We start from the raw sequence: 24,310 nt of genomic DNA, 5'->3' as shown, positions 1-24,310 counted from the left end.
TTATAACTTCCCCTTTCTTCCAAAGTAGAAAATTATAATTTAGAGCATTCTTACATTCTTAATGCTCCAAAAGGAGAAGACAAACACAATGTAATGAGACTAATAAGAGCCGTCAGTGCAGGTATATTTTAATCTTGTATCTATCTAAAAATAAGACTACCTTTTAAAAAACATAAAATTATTATATACACATATAATTGTATACATTTTTCATTTTAGCAGATAGTGTAAAATATATTTATTTATTTATTTATTTTTTTTTTTTCATTGGGTTTAACGTGAGAAATTGTAAAATACATTGTTTATCCTTTATAATTTTAAATATTTACTTCATGCTGAAAAATATCATACATTTTACTACCAACAAGTTCAAAGAAATTTATGGATATTATTATTATAATTACTTTTTTATTTATTTATATATCACGGAAATTAAAAAGTAATTTAATTTTTTTCATTAATATCAATATAAGTAGGTATCTATAATCAATCTAATTTCACCTTCCTAAAAATTTGAATTTCCTAAAGTGTTTATTATTTATTAGGTACTTAAAAAGTCAAATTCCCAGATTGGATTAACCACGATTTGACGAATAAATTAAAAAATAAATACACGTTGACAATATTTTTTTTAATAAAAACATATAATTATTATTATAATACATTCGTTGTTATTCTTCAAAAATATAAATAATTCAACAAATTAGCTTGGCTAATGGTGTTGGTAACAATATGTTTTAACCACAAATAAATATTATTACTAAACAAAGTAAAAACAAGTAAAAAAACAAACAAGATCAGTGTTCATACACAATAGGTATAGTAGGTACTAAAATATTTGTCAACATATTATATAACATTTTTATTCGTGGTTTAGCACCAATAGAACCTTACTTATCACAGTCCACAGATAAATGTATATAATGTGTTAGTCCATCAATATATAATATTACATTTCATATTTGAAAATTAACTAAAATTATACAAACCTAGTAAATAAGAAATAAAATGGTTTTATTGATTTTGAGTTTTGTGTCCTACATCAGGCTATTTAATACATACTGCAGCTAGAGCATTATTGTTACAGAAATAATATATTTGGAGCATAATGATTCCTTAATTTTAATACAATCAATGATATTGAATTATAAATTAATAGTTAATCATCTATGAGTATAATCTAAGCTGGTAATTATTAAATATAACGAGTATCCTTTTATATATATGGTATACAAATTACAAGAACCTACCTTATACAATATACATATATAAATATTTTCTTTATATACCTACTTAACTTTCAAATTCAAGAATTTTAATATCATACTATTTGAGTACAAAATTATATAATTATATAACTAAATAAAAACACTAAAAAATAAAATTGCAGTTTTCAAATAGTTTGATATTAAAATCCTCGAATTTCAAAGTAAACAATAATTAAGGTATATCATAAAGACAAATATTATATAATGTAAATTATAGTATGATTTTAAACATGGAAAAATGAAAGTATAAAATATTATTATATCACACAAACATTTTTTAAGGTTGAATTCATATTATGTAATTACTAATTATTTAGTAAATAAATGTTTTAAAATTTTTATAAATTATTTTTATTATAAATAACAAAGGTACTTAGGTTTTAATATTTTGAAAACTAATATCATACCAATATATGTATATATTTTACCTAGTTTAATTATACATCTGTTATGTGTTAAGATGGTTGGTATTTTTTTAAACGTTTTATTCAAGAAATACGATTTAAAAATTATAAATACGTATTACGTACCTATTGTTGTATAATATGACACAAGACAACAGAATATTAAGGACATGACTAATAATTTTGGAAACAGTGTTAAAATAAATTATTATGAAAATTTAATCTCACAAAGTCATATTAAAAAAAGAGTAACAATTAAAATACGACTTAAGAGTATGTAGACTATTACTATAGATTTTATTCTTATTTCGTCATTCCTTACAATGTAATATCATAAAGTTTACGTTTGTACTGAAAGTGGTTTTTAAAATAGTATTGTGAAACGCTGTAACTTATATTAAAGTCACCATTCGGAACATTGGCCGTACATAAATGTATTTTAGGGAGTGAAAATATGAATTGAAAATCTTCATTTTCACCACCACGACGCCACCACGTTACTGATTCGTGAATCATAAGAATTTAAGAATAGTTAAAACTCATTTGATGATGGATAGTCTCTTTTTCAATATTGTTATTTTTTCGCCAAATTTTTAATTATTTTCTTCGTTAAAAATTATGATGATATTAATAATTGATGTAAATTAAAGTACATGAGTTAACGATTCCTATTAAGGAATATTAGATGAAGACAAGATTTCATAAAACAAATATAAAAGTTAATTTTGCTTATGTTAGCGTTTTGCTTATGTTCGTGTTTTGTTTATATTTTAACGTAATTTGGACTTATTTTATATTCGATGTTTTCCCTTGGCAAATACGTTTTTCTTTTTCAAAATTGTATAGTAACACTCACCAATATCACTTCTTTGTCTCCAATAAATTATTAAATTGTGTCTTAACACATTGATATTAAATTTGCTTCTAAACACTTAGATATTCATTTTTCACACTCGTTCGTGTATTGAGTTTTAAGAAACTCATAGAAACAACACTCATAAATCATATTATTTAATTTGTAGAAAATTCAGGTTATTTGACTATTGACACCGTTGTCTACGACGTCACCAGGTAAATGATGTTTCCAACTTCTAAACAGATACCGTGTAAACTTCCTTAACTGTCTAAATTTACAGTACGTGGCTCCTTGTGCGGATTCCAATTGTTGTGTCTGTATCAAGAAACCTTTTTCTTTGAACGTTTTTTCCAAACGCTCTCTGGCCAGTGACTTTTTGCTCTTACGTTTGGAGTCTTTTGATTGAAGATTTATTGATTCTTGGATACTGGTAGAACCAGGAAGCTGAAAATCATTTAGCGATGATATCTGATCTCTGACGCATAGGTTCAAAGGTTCTTCTACGACAGTTGTCCCGTAGTTTTTATATATCAAGTGACATATATCAGCCTACAATAAAATTAAAATATCTGATTAGGTAATACAATAAAATTATACAAATAAATGTTTGCATGTTCCATGATTATTAATTGATATATTAAATCTTACTGTTCACATACAATGTATAATGTATATCTATAATCGAGACCTTCTATTCATAAGTTTGTGGAATGCATTTACATTCTTTAGATTTATTTGATGTTTAGGTATATTATTTTCTGTTTAATATTTTCACCTTATTATCACGTTATTGTCAAACTATATAGATAACATTTTTCAAAATCTACAATGTAGTATTTAAACATAAAAGTGAATTAATTAATTACAAAGTCTCGTGTTTATAAGGTGTTTTATAACACTGATTGTATAATGTTAACGTGTTTATACTTTATATTTTATATTTGATAGTGTCTAGTGCAGTCTGATAAGATAACACGCATACGTTTTTAAGAAGATTAAAATAATAATAATAAGTTACATATTATTATACGTTATAATAATATTTATGTATCCAATATCAATGCTCAGTAAAAGTAAAATTATACTTATGGATTTTTTAACATACATACTGATTACTGATGAATGATACTTTTAATATAGTAAATACTAATTATTTTGAAATTTATAATCGAATACGGAAATATTTTTATACATATAGTTTGAAAACATTATCATACTCAACTACAATATACTTTTGCTATTTCTCAACGATATCATTTTGTAAGCTTTTACTTTTTGTATGATTATAATTTTTTAATTTTACACTACAAACCATGATATTTATTTAAACAGGTATTTCGATGTATGATAATTAAATTTTGAACGAGTTCCTATCCTTCTGTAGGTATACATATTTTCATAATATGAATAATTTTTACCTTTTTTGGTTTGCGTCCTCTCCGTGGTTTTGCATTGTCTAATGTCATCTCTCCCATGTATGGTAGATCATCAAAACGGACACTAGTTTGAGCTTCCGGTGGCAGTTTCGATTTGGTATTTCCCGTGAAAAGGACAGGTGTAGGAGATGATGAAATCACTGGAGTTGGTTCAGGAGACATCATGGATGCTTCATAATGATTCAAATACTCTGGAGGTAATGCTTGATGATGAAATTTAAGCTTCCATCGAGATTTACGCCGATTTCTATAAAGAAAATTAAATGATAACTTTTCATAAATAAAAAAACATTATTGAAATATTAAAGCTTGCAAAATTGAGTATTTTATTGAGCAATTCTGTTGTCATTATACTTAGTTTATTGCTATTTTTTTTTAAATATATTACTCTCCTAAGTCTTATAACGTCTAGTATATTACGTCTTAAGAGGACGTGATAACCGCATGTGTTTTCTCCGTCTTACAAGTGCGTAACATAACCAATTTTACGCTCAGCAAAACACGTATATAGCTCTGTTAGTTTAAAATTTAGAGTGAATTCACCTTTAGGCTTTAATAAAATTGTAAGGTAAGATTATTAATTAGAAAACCTCATAGGATTTTTAATTTTTTATCATATTTTAATTTTAAAGCGAGTTATGAATATCTTAAAATTTTAAATTGTAAAAACTTTTTACATCTTAAAATACTTATAACTCGCTTTAAAATTAAAATTTGATATAAAGCCTATGAGGTTTTCTAATTAAAAATCTTAACTTTAAATTTTATTAAAGGTCAATTCACTCTAAATTTTAAACTAACAGAGCTATTGTGTTTTGCTGAGCGTAATATTGGTTATGTTACGCACTTGTAAGACGGAGACAACACATGCGGGTATTATTACGTCCTCTTAAGTACAATATAAAAATATTCTCTTTCATTCAAAACTGTTTACATAATGTAGCGCCACGGCGATATTAGTAGAGGTAAAATGCATTTGAATTACTTTTCCATCGAGTGGCACCGTCAAGACAAAATAATTGGACCGACCACTGTATGTCTGGACCCATCTTATAAAATGTCAAATATAATATTCAAATTAAATTAACTTATTACTACTTTATATTTGTTTAATAATATTTTACTTCACTTCATCATCAAAATGTATAGATTATTATATATTATTCAGGGTTAACATGACAAAGTCTAGTCCGAATTTATACGTACCAAATAACTATATTATATTCCATGAATGTTTATTTTTCGAATTTAAATGAGTCATTATTCGATTAATAATTTTAGTACATTAAATCAATTGCCCTGTTTTTAAACGAGACAATGATTTCTAAAAGTTTAAATTAAACATGATGGAATTATTACAACACTAATTACATAATTACTATAGTTGACTAATAAATAAATCGTATTATTGGAAGTCCTAAGCCCTAAGGAGAACTAAAATAATATTATAATCAAAATACCTATTGTATTTGGTATTAAGAGTACTTATCGTTTAATCAAACATTGTATATAATATTATGTTGGCTAGAATTATTTTGAGCCATAATAATCACAAATTTAAATGCATAAAAGACTCAAGTGTTGTATTTTGTATATTTAAACATTCAAGAAAATTTTTTTGCTGTTTTAATGTTTGATTTATTTAGCCATAAAAATTTTGGACTATGATGATGTAATGTATAATAATTAATCATATGCTTGTGACAATTTTAATGATCATCAATTTATACATTGTACATACTACATATTATGTTATATTATTAATTTCAATGTTAAATTTATTACTATTAGTTTTTGATACCTAATTCAATATTAAATAGGTATTAAATTCTTTATAGTTTATTTACTTTGAAATTATAAAATTGCATATATTACCTAACTAAAAGTTTAAAGTAGGTAAGAGTACTTTACATTATACTTATTATATTAATAATTATTGATTTCATATTTTAACGTATTGAATAGATTAGATTATGTTATTTATTTTACAGCTAACTAATTAATACCTACCTAGTACTTATTAGTTTTTAATACACTTTTTTAAAATATTTTTTTTGTTCACAATAATTATTGAAATAGAATTACATAATTAGTGAGTGAAGATAACTGTGATTTAGGAGTACAAACTGTTCAGTTTATCTAGTTATTGTGGTTTGTAAAAAAACACGAAAATGATAAATTTAAAAAAGTGTTTCGTTGGTCCGCTTTATTTTCAGATAAAATATTTTTTGTCCTACTCATTTGTATTAATGTATTACTCTTAAGTAAAAACGTAAAATTAATGATTAATTAATAATATATCTTTGACCCCGAAAATCAATAATACGTATCGCTTACAATTAAATGTATTTAACCATAAGAACACGTAAAAGAACTTGTCGGTTCTAAAAACGAAAATATCGTAAGATGTAGAATGTAGATACATTAATTGTTGTATTTTAATAATTTTCTTACACAGACATCCAAAAGTCTAAACTACATTGTAGCATTGTAACTAGGTACAAGGTACCAGACTAGTGTTATAATAATATAGTTATATATTATAGAATAAAGTAAAATAGAAATATTGAACCATGGACTCGACCTAGTGTGTATACGCGCGCTCATCGATGACTCACAGCTATTCAACTTCTGTTACTATTTATTTTTATTTTACATTAAATATAGTGTTACTGTTTATCGATTGTCTATTAAAAGACACATTTTCAAATAAAGGAACATCGCAAAAATGTTGATGGTTAAGTTGTGCATACGCTCGTAGAACACACAAAAAAGAAACTAATATGTTTATACTCATTGTTATAATATAAGAGCTAAATGACCGTTGGAATCTCACCCGCATTCGACCCCGCTTCCGGTACAGAACAGACGGGCATTGAGTTGTGAAAAAAAGTCGTTATACAATACTTGGGTGTTCAGTGATAAATACAGGAGGTTAGAGAGAAAATGTTTTAAGACTAGACGGTCATAGGACATCGGGTTCGTAATTAAAACGCTTTATTACGTATGCGGTATACAGGTTACAGGCATAAATGTCTGAATAGATAAATAAATAGATAATAATAAATAATAATAATAATAATAATAATAAATAGACATTTAGTATAAACGAACATTTTTGTTTTTTATCTTTAGATTAGCAAACTCCGAACAAGCGATCTTATTATGACGAATGATTTATGTCGCGAAAAATAATAAAATATTTAACATATTAGATTCGTCGAGTAGGAGAGAAAATTAAATTAATTTTTTTGCAAACAATCAACTTGGCATAGGTTTTGATTTGTTATATTTGGCCGGAAAACGGTCCAAAAAAAATAAAAATCTATGTTTTCCGTGAAAATGATCAATATAACATTGTCCACAAACGTCGCGTTTCGGAAACCGGATGTTTTATACATTCCAGAAATGTACTGTGACCTAATTGCACTATCCTAGTAGATAGACATGCGCGTCTTTACTCTGTGATGCACACAGAGTCACAGGATACAGACATCTGATGATATTCAGATCAGATAATATTAGATTTAGACATATCGTTTTATTCATATCAACATTATGTCTTTCCACGATTTATTAATATCATGAACGCGATTTCTATACGTACACAATATTATATAATAATAATAATAATAATAAACGCATTATAGTTATCACGTGTACACTGTATACAGATATGGTTTAAAATAATATGTATATAATATTATAAAAGTGTTCGTAAACGAGTAAACGACTTTGGCTGATTGTCGAAATACGGGGAAATACTCAAATACCAATGGCCGTTCGCAGACGGTGTCGATGACCCGCACTGGAATATTTTGTTTTCCGAGTTTGTATTAATTTATTAATAATATACTGTTGTATTAATAAATCTAATTTCGTAACATTATATCTATACATTGGTACTTGCAATTTATATAAGAGCACGTGTGTGTCTAATATTAAAATATCAACATTAAATTTATTGTACGAAAACTTGGACTATTATCTCGTTAAAAATTCCGCGAAAAATGTCAAAACTGTACGATTTGAATGTTGTTTTAAGAACATAAATCATTGAGATTTCGAAATTGGCATGAAAAACCGTACAAAAATAATATTAAGTAACAAAATAATATATGCATTATTGTTACAATTTAGATTATGTACCATACAGTTCACCTCTCTTTAATCGGTCGATACTGGATATTCGATATTATGTATAAAGTATATACTATGAAGTATGAACTAATATACATCAGCGAAGGACATTAGGTGTATCTACTAAAAAGGAATATTATTTAGTTTTTAGCAGGGTATTGAAATCGTACTTGGTATGTCGAAACAAGTAATTGAACGATGTAGAATCCCTTGAGTTGACAAATTAATTTAATGTTTAAATCGTATTCAGACGATTTAAAAAGAAAAAAATTGTTTTTTTCGGCCAATTTGTAATGCAATTTAAAAAATAAACATTTTCAACTAAAATCGTTTTCAAAAAATTACAAACAACGAAAAAAGTATAATAACGTTAATATCCTAAAGAATCTTAATAGGCAATAATCAATGAAGTTTGAAAAAAAATCAACTTTGCATTGTAAAAAACAAATATTAATCTGAAACTCCAACAGAAAAATGTATAAGATAATAGAAATAAATATTTCATAAAACACATTATTCTATTTACAATTACAGAAAGTTGTAAAACATTCACTAACGTCATAAATGTTGCCTTGAGACAGAATGTATATGTAGGTTCCAATTTCTAACAAACAAAATTAAATGTTTCACGGATTCTCGAGTTCCTCAACTCATAGAACGGTTTTTATAAAAAATTAATCTAACTGGTGCGTTTCGAATAGTTTATATTATCATCACACCATTTCCATTGTTGCCCCTTCAACTCCATTAACAAACAATCAACAAAAAATTAACTCGAATATTAACATTAATAATATCATCAATACCTACGGCCCAAGTCGTATTTTCACAATATTGATCATTAATATATATTATTATTATTATTGGACATAGGGTATTGAGCATTGTGATATGAATTCGTCGATCATTCGTTTATGTGGGTATACAGTCACTATCTACGTCATTACACGTCCGACAGTTGAAATGTTTGTCATTATCCATTTATAATATACATAATATAATAGTTGCACGCGACAGTGATTAACAACGACCAAGAAAATATTACCACCAATGGTTAATAAATTAGTAGGTTTCTTTTTACGTATGGTTTTGCGCACGGATTAGAATATTTTAAATATTAGTTATCAAGTGGAAATCGAACTTCTACGAAATATTTTGAACATTTTAAAAGATAGAAACCATCTACGAGTAACTCTTATTTCAAGTCGTACAATAGGTCTACCTATAGCTATAATATACTGACAATAAATTAGTATCACTTTTTTACATTTATTCTCTGATTAGCACACAAATAAATTATAGATAGTTTATTTTTAATTTGGATTGGTACGTTTTACTATGTATCCTACAGTTACAATTAATTTGGATTTCGGAGGATAAATATGAGACTGTTGTGAATATTCCCCGATTCACGGCTCCATAGGATTAAAATTAATCTTTTATTTAAATTAAATGCCATCGGTAGTAATGAAGTCATAAATATATTAAATAAATTGAATAACAACTCAGCACTAGGTCCGGATGGTTATACAGCTCTCTTTATCAAACAAATAGGAGACAATGTGATCCCACCTATCGTTCATATAATTAATTGTAGTATAGTCAACGGTATAGTACCTGATGAATTGAAGATGGCTAAAATTGTACCACCAATACATAAAAGCGGAGGTAAAACTGATTTTTTAAATTATAGACCCATCTCTTTAGTAGGTAGTATAGCCAAAATCCTTGAAAAATAATAAAACACCAACTCTTAGAATATCTAGAAAGTGATAAAATAATATTTGAAGGACAATATGGGTTTAGAAGGAACATAGGAACAGAGGAGACTTTAATAGATTTAACAAATTTTTTACATAACAAGAGGGACAATAAAAAGAAAATACTAATTTCGTTTCTAGGCTTAGAAAAAGCTTTCGATTCAATTAGTAGACAATTATTACTACATAAGTTAAAAGAATTAGGTTTCGATTCTATTACACTTAATTGGTTTTCTAGTTATCTGAGTAATAGACGGCAATTAACCACTAACAATATACTATCAAACACTTATAAAAACAATTCAAATGCAGATACTTAATACTACAGATATAATAGACAGTAGAACAGGTAATAACATAAAATTACATTATATATCATTATCCAGTACAAAAAGTGCTCCCGATTATATGGTCAAAACTATATTCAACAATTTATGAAATGATGTAAAGAGTCAAATAAAGTATGAATGTGAAAATCAGTCTAATAAAACCAATGTAAAAAATATAATTAACAAAAATCGTATAAAAAATATAATTACTAAAATAGTAAATGACCTAGATGAGAATGTGTGTAAAAATCAATTATTAAAAAGTATCTATGTGTAAATATAAATGATTATCTATTAGTATCGTTTAGTTATATAATTATAAGATAATGTTTATTTAGAGAAGTAAAATACATCATTCTCAATTTTATAAGACACTTCATGACATTTTATTTTATTATATTATATAACTATATAAGTAATATGTATAGGAACTCCGTATACCAGAAACGAGCTTGCTCAGTTGGTATACGTATCAGCTCTTATCACTATTATTGAAATAATTTAACTTTTGAAATTTGATTATTGTATTGAAATAATGATATTGATTTTGCCGAAATAAATAAATAAATAAAATAAAAAATATTAACGTCTTTATTTTTGTAGACAAAAAGTTTTTTAACGACTCATCTAAATACTTATATAATATACGAAGTCATCACTGTCTTTGTTTAGGTATTAATGTATTAGCCATCGTTCTGTCTTACTAGTTACCACTCATCTACTGTTGCCCTATAACATCGACAATGCGCCTAAAAGTTGTTCAATAGTGATTACCACGTAGTATCGTCAATATGTTTTTTTTTTTCAAGATAAGTTCCTACCCATAGACCTTCACCTTCGATCCACTGACAGTCGTGTCGGTTTGAAACGCGAACTGAGATATTATATTTAAATATATTATTTATTTATTTTTTTGTCAATGTACAAACGAAGTTCGTGGTTCGAAATGACGATGACTTACGACTGTTGTCGTTTTTATTATTCAATCGACTTGTCTGAACGGTAATTGCAGCGCTATCTACTGTCGTCATTTTGAACAAAGAAATACCCGCGAAGACTCACTCTATTTTTGACGGCCGTATGTCACTTTCTAACTCGCTAGATGGCGCTGCCGTATACGTTTTGTACGTGCTATTAATTTTTATAGTAGTTAATATTTTATGATTTTACATTATACCGACGAAGTAATGATTTTTTATCTTAATATTCTTAAACAATCCATCGTGTCAAGTTTAACGTACTGATACACGAGACGGGCAATAAAAGAAAAAATAAATAAATAGGAAAACGTTTTGAAAAAATATGTTTTTAATGGTTTCATCGTACAACAATAATTACAAGATTAGACTATAAAAATAAAATCGTTTGCGATAAACTATAATCAGGATTGGGTATGAATGGTATGATATTAAAAAAAAAAAGTATCATAATCCATAATACTTGATAGTTGATACTTTAATATCGTGAATCACTTTACCCTATACGAGGTACAAGATTGTATCTTTGATACTACCCAACACTGATTATTATAATATTGCCATACATCAGTAGGTATGATTTATGTTTTAACTTTGCTCTAACCCTAAATGGCTAAATACAATCATTGGAGAGTTGGACACGGATGTGCGTCTTGATGCGCTGCGCTCGGTTTGTCTAATATTTTGGAAACAGACGAAATCTTTTGTCGGGGCGGAAGTAATGGGATTTGCTGCAAATTCGTAAACGGGCCGACTAACTGTGAGACTTATTTCGCCTGAATCTTATCGTAAATATTCACTGTTCAACATTGTTACGTACTGGTGAGTGGCAACAGAATCATTGAGAATCGGAAGTCTTACGTGCCACTAGAATGTTTACCGATTTTCGATGAACCCGATTTCACGTCGTTATTCACGATTGCGTGTTAGAGACTTTGTCTTAAGAGGACGCCTACACACGTCATAAAACATATTTGTTGTCTACGTCTCACAAGTGCGTTACATATCAAATTTACGCTTAGCAGATCACGTTTAATTACATTAGTTTAAAAATTTGAGTGAATTGGCCTATTATGCAACTTGATGGTAAGAACATTATCTGTGTTTGTACGTTAGTTTTTCTACGATAATTTAGTTTTTAAGTGAGTTATGAGCAATTTTAATCTATGCGCTTACACATCACTCACTACAAAATTGTATTATAGAAAAATATTCACATAGGAACATGTACACATTCATAAAAGGTCGGATCCACTCTATTTTTTTTTAACTAACAGAACTAAAACTGATTTGCTGTAGGTAAATTTGCCTTGTTATATACTTGTAAGACAGAGACAACAAATGGTTGTGTAGCGTCATCTTAATGTATTATCAGTGTGAAAACATTTCAGTGATTTAGACATAGTAAATTACATATTTTGTAAGGCTCATGCCCACATAAATCATCATTTTCGACCCGATGAAAACCTAGGTTGACTGTTTCTCGAGTATTACAAGGATTACAGGATTACGATGGAAAGTTTGATGTGCTTATTTAAAAATTTTTAGTCGCGAAAAAGCAACTTTGAATTAATTGATTAATACATCACATAGGTATCATCAATTAATATATTTTTGTATGTAGGTAGGACGTAGGTAGTAGGTACAATGTACAATAATTTCTTGGACTAATATAGGTATAGGTACATTTTATATTTATATACCTTTAAATTACTCACTTTACAATGTCTTTACTCGCAGGTAAAATTCCATGGTCTTGTGTTTTAATACCAATTCCCTGCATCTGAAAACAAAAATATTAATATTACACTACTAATTATTATTAACGTAATAATTTATTTTCTTGTAATGACAATAATTATTATGATTTATATGTTTGTTAATTTGTTTTATCCAAAAATCCACTGGCTTTTGTTGTTATACTGTTTTATCTATTATGTGATAGGAACCATCATATTATATACGTAGATAACTAAAATCTTTTTAAAATATGGATAAAATTACCTCAGTTTGTTAATGGTCTTGAATATTTTAAATTAGCTTATTGAATTGGTGTTTATCGAATTTATACATAATATATTTATTTATATATGTATATTGATTGGTTGAGCGATATTTATTTAAAAAAATAGTTTTATTTTATATAGCCAAGGGAGTTATTTTTCCTATAAGTTAAAATTCTAATTAAATTTCTAAAACTTTAAAATACAAAATTTTAAAAATTCAGTTTTAAATTCTAAAAATAGTTGAAATATAGATATTATAATCTATATAGATATTATATCATTATTATTCATTATAGATATATAATTAATTTTTAATGGGCACTATATTGTCTATACTTAATGTGTAGATGTTTAGTTTTGACATATAAAAGTTCCTACAGGCTACAGATGTACCTAATTAAATATTTAAACGACAAAAAAGTGCATCGGTTTTAATTACCTACGTACTTCAAAAAATAAAACACAAATTGATAAATAATAAGTGAGATAGAAAAGGTTAGTTTACTGCAAAGTTTATTCTTTTAATATTTAAATAAAGTTATTTAGATTTTACATTAATATATTGTATCTTTTTTTTCCTGTTCAAAAACCAGGAACTGGTGGGAACTATTCATCAACATACTAGCATCTAATATTGTATAAGTACATTAGTACCTACAAGTACCTAAAAGCACATGCGACACATACATAATTTTTTATCATAGGGGCAGACATTTTTATGTTATATATTGTTGTTTTGTAAGTTGATATGGCTATATATTATATTATATCTACATTTTGCAATTATAAATTATAATCAATGGTATGATTATGATTTAAGTGTTTTAACTTTTATTAAAAAAAAAAATTATTAAGCATTTAATGGTTAAGTAAATAAAAAATACACCAAATTAATGTTTGAATTTTAAAATAAACTTAAGCTTTGTTTTTTATAATATTTGTTGTATACTTATAAATTATAAATTATAATATATTGTGTATCGGTAATAGGTACATAATGTATGTATTTTGATTTAATTCTCTAGTTACGTTTACATATTATATGCAATATATTTATGATAAAAATGCTATTTATAAAATGTAATAGAGAATCTTCAAAAGGTATATGCCTGTATTTAATATTTATGATCAAAAAATAGTTCGATGTTCATTCTATATATTAATATCAGATGTATATTAACTAATAAACTTGTATTAAGCGTGAAGCACGGCACACGATATGTCGATCATCTATGCCTAAAAATGATAGATCCTTAATTTTTAAACTTTTTCTAGTTTTTTTTTTCAGTATAGATGTTGAGCACTTTTAATGTTTTTCATACATAATATTATGTACCTATGCAACAAACCGATAGAATTAAATTTATTAAAAAAAAAAAAAAAAAAAATGGCTAATCATAATTTTTAGCGGATTGTGTCTTGTGCGTGGTCGAAGGCGGGTATACAAATATTATAATTTACACTTTACAGGTGGTAAATGATAACGATCAATAGAATAAAAGAGCATATTATAAGGATTTAATTTGTAAAAAAATTTCACACCCCTAGGCCTTAAAGACTTCTATGGCTCAATGTTATGTAAAAAGTACCTAATCTATGACTGTTCCAACATTTGATGTATAGGTAGGGTACATAGTGTCCGAATATAACGTTCTTGGTACAAGTCTGGCAGTGATAATAATACTGATATTCAGTGGTGGCTTGAACTTTTTTTCCCTCGAATCACGTTTAATATTTTTACACCACCCACCCTAAAATATAGTTATTAGTTATTACTTATTACTGTAGATACATTATCTGCTTAGTACACATTACGACTATATATTATTTATTATTTATAATTTAATATTTAAATTACCAACCTGCAAAAAAGGTCCAGTCTACCTTTTCCAAGCATAATACCCACCCACCCACCCATTAATATTTGTTTGAATCGCATGATTCAAATACACTTCCTTCGAGCCGCCACTGCAGTGATATTGATACAATATTATAATGGTTACGTCGTAATAATCTTCATGATTTCATCGTTGTCCGTGTTTTACGGAACAATATATTTCAGGTGCTCGGAAACGGGTTTTATTTTGGCATACAACACACCTATAATATGGTCGTCGTGCAGCAGCGTGTACCTTTTACAGCTCGTGGATTATTTGAGAATGAATAATATAAATATTAAATAATTATTTCAATATTGTTGTTTACCGACATTTCTCATTCATACAAAACGAGAACCGGTCAGTGAATGGTACGCACACACGCGCGGGAACACCTACGACAATGTTATTATATCGCTCTCGACCGAGTTTTTCTCCCGCCACTAATAACATTGACGGATGTTATAGCGAAATAATATAATACAATAATATGCATACGACGTTAACAGGTAGTACAGGCCACCAAGTGATTTGTCAGAAAGCTTACGCAAAAACAAAGTAGAAAAACTACGCTGTCCAGTTTCTGTTGACCCATTATAATTATCATTTTAACCGTTTCGGTATGAAATGTTAAAATTTATTAGTTATGAGTGCCTTATGACCTTTCCATGATCAATATTATAGATTTTAATATTGTAAAATTATTATGATCTAGAATATAGGTGTAACCTACCGGCTACCGTCCTACGTTGTTTGCAAACACCATTCACGACAATATTTGTTAAATTTCTTGTTCAAATAGAAGTGATTATAATATTTTACACCGCTTAATTAACAAGTACCTATCTAGGTACCTGTCATGAGTGCATGTACACTGTACACATAACATTATTATAATATTACAACGTAAAAATGAATGTTTTCTTATTATTATTATTACTAAGTGTAATTATATAAATTAATCTCGAAAATCATGTGACCAACACAGATGGTACAGCATCTTAATCAAAATAAAATGAAAGTATCATTTGAATATATTGTAATAGTAATTAAACAGCCAATAGGCATTTACCGTGCAATAATAAATTGTGAGTTTGTTTTTAACATGTTAAAAACCCAATCATAAATACATCATAAACAACTGGTTTACCTATGATAATTAATAGTTTTAAAATAGTTTTACTGTAATGGCTTAGTATTGATGAAATTTAGATTGATATTTCTTACTTAAATGAATAATATTGCTGTCAATTTGAGCAAGTTACACCTACATGAACTGTGTTAGTAGTAGTATGTAACACCTACAAAAAGCCTTATTGCCCTTATTGCTTTACTCATATATTATGTACATATAAATAAAGATATAATATAAAATACTATACCGTATGTATAAATACGTATATTCATTTTTATATCTATAATCCTCTCGGATAGTAAGAATCAAATAAAACCGACCATAAATTATGATTGAAATTCTAGTAAAAATATCTAATTAAGGTATTTTAAGGGTTATTTTATTTGTACATCGAAAGTCGTTAAACATGCTTTAAAAAAAATGTTGTTTATAGTTTGTTGATGTAATTATTATTTATAAATTTATTGCAAGTAATAATACAATATGATAATATACAAATATACAATACATTATGAAATTATGTAATAAGTATTAAAGTATTATTAATTGGTTTCAACCTTGTTTTAATGTGTTGTTATACAATCATGAAATCGGATGAAATAAAATTATTATGCAAATCTGACAAAGATTGGCCGCGTGTTAAAGTATTTTTTATAGTTTTATTATGTTTGTAAAATTTATATTATTCAATTAATTACATTTTTAAAAGTACAGTTATTGTAGGTGAATTTTGTTTGTTGGAATCATATGTCGCGGCAGTAATGCAAAAGCAATTCCCGCGGCGTCGTCGGTTGAACCGGGAAAAAAAGTTTGTTGGAATCATAAAAAGTTTGAAAATGAATTTTAAAAATCTACTATGTAGCTTACACAACACAAATTATTTAAATAAAAGACAATTATCTACGCGCAATTAAAATATCTATATTAAGGTAATTAAACTTTTACTTTATATTAATGCTAAATTAAAGTAGGCATGTACATTTTTTTTGTTTACATTTTTTTATACATGTTTTATTGTCAATTGATGAGTGGTTAATCGAATCATTTATATCTCTAATTAATAATTATAGATTTTGTTTAGAACATAAAATGATAAAATTTAATATTTTTTGGATTTATTAAAAGCTTAAACAGGTAAGAGGTAATTATAAATACAACTTTTCGTGCTTACATTTTGGTGAATAATATTATTTTTTAAAATTAATTTGATAATGAAGATTAGTTTATTAATTTTTATACATTTTTAGGGAAACTGATTTTAAACAATTTTTCGAAAGTCACCTACTCATACAAATAGAAGAGTGAGGAGGTGAGGAGTGAAAAGGATGTATTATACTTTGATGCGATAAAAAAAAAAAATAATAATATGATTGATTATTAAGTTGGAAATGCAAAATTACCTAAATACTTATTTAATGATCCATGTAAATGTAAGCAAACCTATGCACATAATACATATGCTATATATGCTGGTATAATGTATGTATGTGGCTGAAAATAAGTAATTGGTACCTATGTTATATATTGTATAATATTTTGTGTTTCACAATTACTTAAATGTTAATTTACATTAGTAAAATATAAAACATATTTTAATTGAATTGTTATATAAACTAATAGGGATTTAATAGCAACAATTGTGTAATTAAGTGTTCCTCGACGATTTTTATACTCTAATGATAATTTTACTTAAAATAAAATTACATATAGGTCAGTATTTTTTCCAACATTTTTGGATCTGATGAATGAAACGTCATATCTATTGAATACTGAATAAATATTGAATCAAATACTACATTGTGGCCAAAGTAATCGATTAGATAAAAAGATTATCTTTACAACTTTACATTCATTTTTTAGAGTTTTTTTTTCAAATGGCTTGATATTAGATGATTTTTTTAAACATGGTTACATTATTAGGGTACTAGGTAGGCAAGTATATTTCTGATATTTTTTTAGCATAACTGTACGAAGGAAAAATATTATTGAAAAAAAAAACCACATACACACTGCATTATACATTGCTATTATAACTAATGATAAGTGAAATTTAACCATTCTTATTCGTATTTTAGATATTTTCCTCATTTTCAATTCAGACCGAGCCTAACTTATTTTAATAATGTATTATTATCTTATGTGTATTAAAATAGTAATAAATATATTGCCTACATTTTAATCGTTTTTGATACCTTATCTGGCTATCCTTTGGTCCATTTTTGGCTATAAACTATTTTTATTTCAACTATTTACTCATTCCTCATACACGATATACTACAACTAGTACGTGTGATTGTTATGCATACAGAATTTTGATTATTTATAAATAAACTTGGCATAGAATGATATGTTATGTTATACAAAAGTAAAACTTTGTTCAGATTATAAAGCATTATATCTTTAATCAGATGCTAGTATTACTTTTATATTTAGATGAATAAAAGATTCCGGCTTACAGCCAACGTTTTAATTGAGTACAACACTGTATTTTTGTATTCAAAACTAGTGACCATACCAGAAATTTTATGGATTTTATTATATGCAGTGACAAATTTTTATTTGATACTAAGATCGTTTTAAATAAAAGATAATTAACGTAATTTAACATATCGTACTACATTAAAACGTTAGTAGAGAGATATTTACGAGGATTAAAATTAATAAATATTTAACCTAATCTGTATAGATACCTACAGTATTATTTTATTTGCTAAAATTTACCTATATATTATCAATTTACAGTTATTGAATATAAAAACCAATTCATTCTTACGCAAATACGTAATGCTTATATCATGACTATCAATTAAACCTATTCCATGTTAATGTATTAAATATTTAAATATATTTTGTTTTTTACTCAATAAGCGAAAAAATACTATTTGTATTAATCTTTATATGCTGTGAATATAGATAGGCTGTATAATAATATTCTCATCTAATTTTGATTAATTAATATTGAATTTGAATAATAAGGTTATAAGGAAAACATTATAATACAAACTTTGGATTTATTGTTTTATAAATTTATGGTTACAAACACATACACGATACTTTACTAAATATACTATATATTTTCTATGCAATTATTTATATTAATTTTAAGCTAATTGCTCAAGTATCTATAACACATAGTATTCCGGTGGTACATCAAAGTCATGTAATAAATAATAATTGTATTAACAAAATTGAATAAATACCTCAAAACCGTGTACTTAAATCCAAAATAATTGTGAAATCAACACTTAGTAATAATATATTATTTCCAAATAAAAGTGTAAAAATAATATTAATAATTATCGAAGACAAAATAAATGATTAGAGTTCACGAAAAAAAAAAACTGACTAGATAGTTTTCAAAAATATTTAAGATTGATTAAATTAAAATTATAATAAGTTATTTTTTCGTGCACACATATTAGTAATAATGTGTACAATTCCGGCTGCCTAACGCACTGAACGTTAGTTTCGGGCTCGGCAGTTACCCGCGGAACAGCGACTCCTACGAAATTCGAGATTGCACCGTATTTGGCGTCCGTTTGAAACCGATGGTACTATATTTAAAACACCCACCTTCCCCTTATAACCACTCCTATTCTCGCTCCATCTCCCTCACCCCCACTACTACACCGGGCGCGCGTAGAATATTGTTGTACGATAGAACCCGAGCTCTGGTTATGGTAAGGCATTTTTTTATTTATAAAGTCGCCTTGGGTATATATCTTCGGTCCATTTTCGGGGTGGGGCGTTAAATAAAACGAAAAAAAATATAGAAGCACCATCGTTGAATTTATATTTAGATTCCGTATAGTTTCGGTTTCATTTGGACTTTGGCACCCGACCCATATATGGACAACGATTCTACCTGATACACAATATTTTACACAAGTGTAATATAAATAATTTTAAAATAATTATTAACTTAATTTCTCGTTAATGACTGCGTTTAACATAAAATAATAAAATAAACCATTGATGGATATCCTGTACCTAGTTTTAATAGAAAAATCAATTTGTTTTGTTGAAATGACGCGTGTCGCGTGTGTCATCGAAGTTCACCAATACCTAATAGAAATTACATATTTTGTATAGTATTTCATATGACCGTCCTTCAGATACTTACTCACCGGCAATAATTAAGTAATAAATATATTACCATCCACAATTGTTTATGTGTTATGTATTATTATCATAACAATTCGTTATTTTTTTATTGTTATTGTCAAACGTCACACGATATTTTAAAAATAAATCTTGTAGTTTTTCTTTTTTAAATAAGTAAAAATAAATCATATTAATTTCTAGGTTTTTAATAATAAAATTTGTATGCCAAAAGACAAATATGATATATTAATGAATAATTGTTCGTTTTGTACAGTTATTTGTAACATTATTATATTTTTGTAGTTGACTGCATGGTTTTGGTTTGTGCTAATTGATCTGTATCATTATAATATAATACTAATGTAAAGTAGCAGCTTGGTAGTCCGAATACAAATGTGTTTGGTATTTAAAAAAGTTATATTTCTATAATTCGCTTCAAGAGCGTAAGGTTACGTACTTGTGTCTATATTTATAATAATTTGTCGAACAATAATAATAAGCTATTATATATTATTCTAAAACTTCAAAATAACTTCACTGTTAATAATAATCTGCTTACATTAATAATTTTCTCTCAGTAAGCTTATATGTGCTAGTTTTACTATTTTATGTTACATCATATTGGTCTAAAATAATGACATTATGAATGGCAAAAAAATTACTACAAAAATTAACTTATTTTCGTCAGTTGTTAAAAAATGCACATTTATATTGCATATTGTTATTTTTTGAAAATATTAGTGTTTGGCTTAAATTAGTTGTATAATGTTTGGTATCGATTTACAATATTATGAATATGTTTATTTTATAAGATAATAAAATTACAACGAAAGTAATATAATATTTTATAGGCGTACCTACTGCAGGCTACTACCTAATACATAATATTATTCACATTTCACACGATGGCCCTCTATAATTTACAGTTTTCCTGTGTCGATATAATGAGAATACGGGAGAAAAAAATATTATAGTATCACATAAAATTTAGTTTTTATAACTTATAAGGATATTTTCTTATGGTTATAATTTGCGAAAAGAACGAATACGTTTTGACACGACCATTATTGAATATATGACGATATTGCTTTTATATTCAACGTGGTGTCATTGATATACGATAATTAAATTTACGTTTGTTTTATTGTCTTGTGTAAAGAATAATGAAATGATTAAAAAATATATTCCCAATACAACGCACAACATACACGCGGCTGCAGCGCCCACACTAAAACTGCATCTGGGTCAATCATCGCAATACCATGCATCTTACACACCTACGATTATGTTTAGTATTTGACCTACCTATAAACCATTATAAAACAATAGTTATCATGATAATTATTAACGTGGTTGTAGTTTATGATATTAATTCTGGAAGATTGGTATGCCATTGACAATTATATAATACAAATTCAGAGTTAAGTACTAGTAATATCTATGTAAGAACAAGAACGATATTTTAAATTTTTGAGCAAAGTAAGAAGTCAGTAGCGTTTTTCATTTATTCTCATTAGTTTTTGTCTGTTATCAGTTTTTCAAAAATAATGTTCTATAAGTAATGAAGCCTTTATCAATGGACTGAAAATGATTGTTGTATTTTGTTGGTATATTAAAGATGTAATTTGTGTGATGTTTTAATTGTTATCTTTAACACGAGGGGGACAACTGAAAAATGGAGAAATAACAAATAAATATTTTATGATACCTGTAATTATATTATTATAGTAAGGAATTGAAATTTTCTTTCAACCGTATAAGATTCCTATTTTAAAAATCTGAAAGGTTAATAGAAGGTTGTTCATGTAGGTATCTCGTATTATTAATACTATAATGAAAATTTAAATAAATATTTTAACCTTTCGTTATTCTTGTGATTAACTTGACATATTTAAATATTAATAAACATCATAAGCATAACTATACATAATGTTCATAGTCTTCTTGTTTTAAATTTGTTGATTTATCACTGCATTAAAATCAAACACGATGAATAATAATTCCACGACATGTTGCGCCCAAGTAAGTTACGTGAGGCTTGTGGCAAACCACTACGACAATGCGTTCTCTGTGAATGTTACTATATTATAGCTATAAGAACCTATGATTATTACATTTTATAGTAAAGTTTTACATTTAGATATGCAACAGTAATGGAATTGTTTACAAATAAACACTGGTAAGCTTCCGTTTTAAACCAGAGGAAATTTTCAATTTAATCGGTACGTGTCAGTATCTTAATTTTAAGCTGCTTTTGACCTACCGACGACCAGTGTAATAATGGCAAACATGTCATAATGTCTAAAGTAATGAATTATGCCGTCTGGTGGGCGACAATTTCTCTACAATTCTCATGCAAACGACTTATTCTATTGATGTAATTTTTGTTTTCAGTGAGTCGATTTGACATTAAGCCAATTTCATGTACAGTTTTATTGTATGTAATAGCCATTTTAAGTATGTATATTAAAGAATAATAAAACTTTATAAGGTGTAAAGTTATATGTTTTATTGAAACACGATCGTGTAAATAATAATGGTAAGAATTTAAAAGAAGTTATCCATCTCGTCACATATAACATATTATACATTATAACACTTAATGTTCATGAGAACAGTTTGATTATTTTTTTATTTCAACCATTGATTTGGTTTATTTTTAGAAAAAAATTGCTTTACATCTCAATTAGGTATTTAGATCGTTAATTTTGTTTTAAAAAATAACATTTTAGTCATGACTAATATTCCTGATCCAACGGTAGTGGTAAAATGTATGTGCCTAATATATAACATCATTGTCAGGCGTTAGCAATTCAAAATGTATCTACAATTTACTCAAAAGTATACAAATGCCTACTATTAGAATGTTAAAAACAAAAAAATTAAATTTTAACGCTGATTATATGATTAATATTTAAGCCAACAATATATTATACAAAAATATACATAAATAAACTTGTACCTACGAGTATTTAGTTTTTGTACATTAGATTATAATAGTTACCTTCCTATATTAAATACGTACTATTCATTTCAATAGGTTTAAATATTTTTGTATGTATGTAATTAAATAAGTAATATGCTTATATATAAGCTGAGTTATCATAAAAACTATTTACATAATTAATCATCTTAAGAATAATTTTAAATAAAATATAAATATGTAATACAATAGTTAGAAATTTGAAAATGTGAGTTATTAACTAATTGATAAAAAAACCAAAAAAATAATTTGTTATATATATATATATATATATATTTTTTTTTTTTATTATAGCTTTAAGTTACAACTAATATAGCTATGTAGCTCAACAATTATTTACATTTGTTATATTATATATTCTGATAGTTAAATCACATTTAGAATGTTGTTTGTATAGGTAAGTAGGTACTTATATTTAATACATAAACACATCTAAAATTATAAATTAGATATAGGTATATAGTGATTCAACAAAGGCGATGAATACCTTTCTGTCATTCTCCCTTAAATTATGCATTTATTCAAATTTGAATTTTTACAAATTTCAAGCACTTAAATAATAAAGACCATGTTTTAAAGCATCACTTTTGATTTTTAATGTAATTTTAAGAGTGGCGTTTTATAGTCATAACAAACTTATTCTATCATATATTATTGTAACGTTGTCATATGTAACATATAAACATTTATAATTGTTACACTATGATTGAGAATAGCCTATTTTTACTGTAAATTGTTAAGTAGACTTCTATTTTTTGAAAATGTTATTATATATACAAATTGAATTCAGAATGAGAAGTTTTTAGATTATTAAACTATACGTAGCAAGAATGCTGGACTTTGATAATAAGTGCATCAACATTTTCAAAATAATAATCTGTGTAGCTATTTACAATAAACAGCAAGATTCTCAATTACAAAAGAAGATTATATCACCAGATGACAATGGTATAAAACATTAAGTATTAGAAAATATTATCTTTAAGTACACTTAAAAATTCCAAAAATCATAATTTGAATGAATACATTAATTAA

The 24,310-nt window shown here is 26.5% G+C and overlaps 1 protein-coding gene across 2 annotated transcripts; it reads right to left on the bottom strand.

The window, feature by feature from the left end:
• Window positions 1-610: 610 nt before the first annotated feature.
• Window positions 611-19,681, bottom strand: LOC107162449 (uncharacterized). 2 transcript variants are annotated; one of them, XM_089220309.1, is made up of 5 exons: window positions 19,389-19,681; window positions 14,766-14,927; window positions 12,889-12,953; window positions 3,947-4,211; window positions 611-3,077 (listed from the first exon to the last, which is right to left on the bottom strand). In XM_089220309.1, the coding sequence occupies exons 3-5, from the start codon at window positions 12,951-12,953 to the stop codon at window positions 2,700-2,702; spliced, it is 708 nt and encodes a 235-aa protein (XP_089076435.1). In that variant the 5' UTR covers window positions 14,766-14,927; window positions 19,389-19,681; the 3' UTR covers window positions 611-2,699. The 2 variants fall into 2 exon arrangements, with proteins under 2 accessions (XP_089076435.1, XP_089076434.1); XM_089220308.1 differs by lacking the exon at window positions 14,766-14,927 and having other exon boundaries at window positions 19,389-19,680.
• Between the last annotated feature and the right edge of the window lie 4,629 nt (window positions 19,682-24,310).

This window comes from Diuraphis noxia, unplaced genomic scaffold, assembly GCF_037042655.1.
Source record: "Diuraphis noxia isolate RWA-SAM2 unplaced genomic scaffold, SU_Dnox_SAM2 contig0002, whole genome shotgun sequence".
NCBI classification, from domain to species: domain Eukaryota; kingdom Metazoa; phylum Arthropoda; class Insecta; order Hemiptera; family Aphididae; genus Diuraphis; species Diuraphis noxia.
Note: the sequence above shows the minus strand (reverse complement) of the source record. Positions and strands in the feature narration are given on the sequence as shown.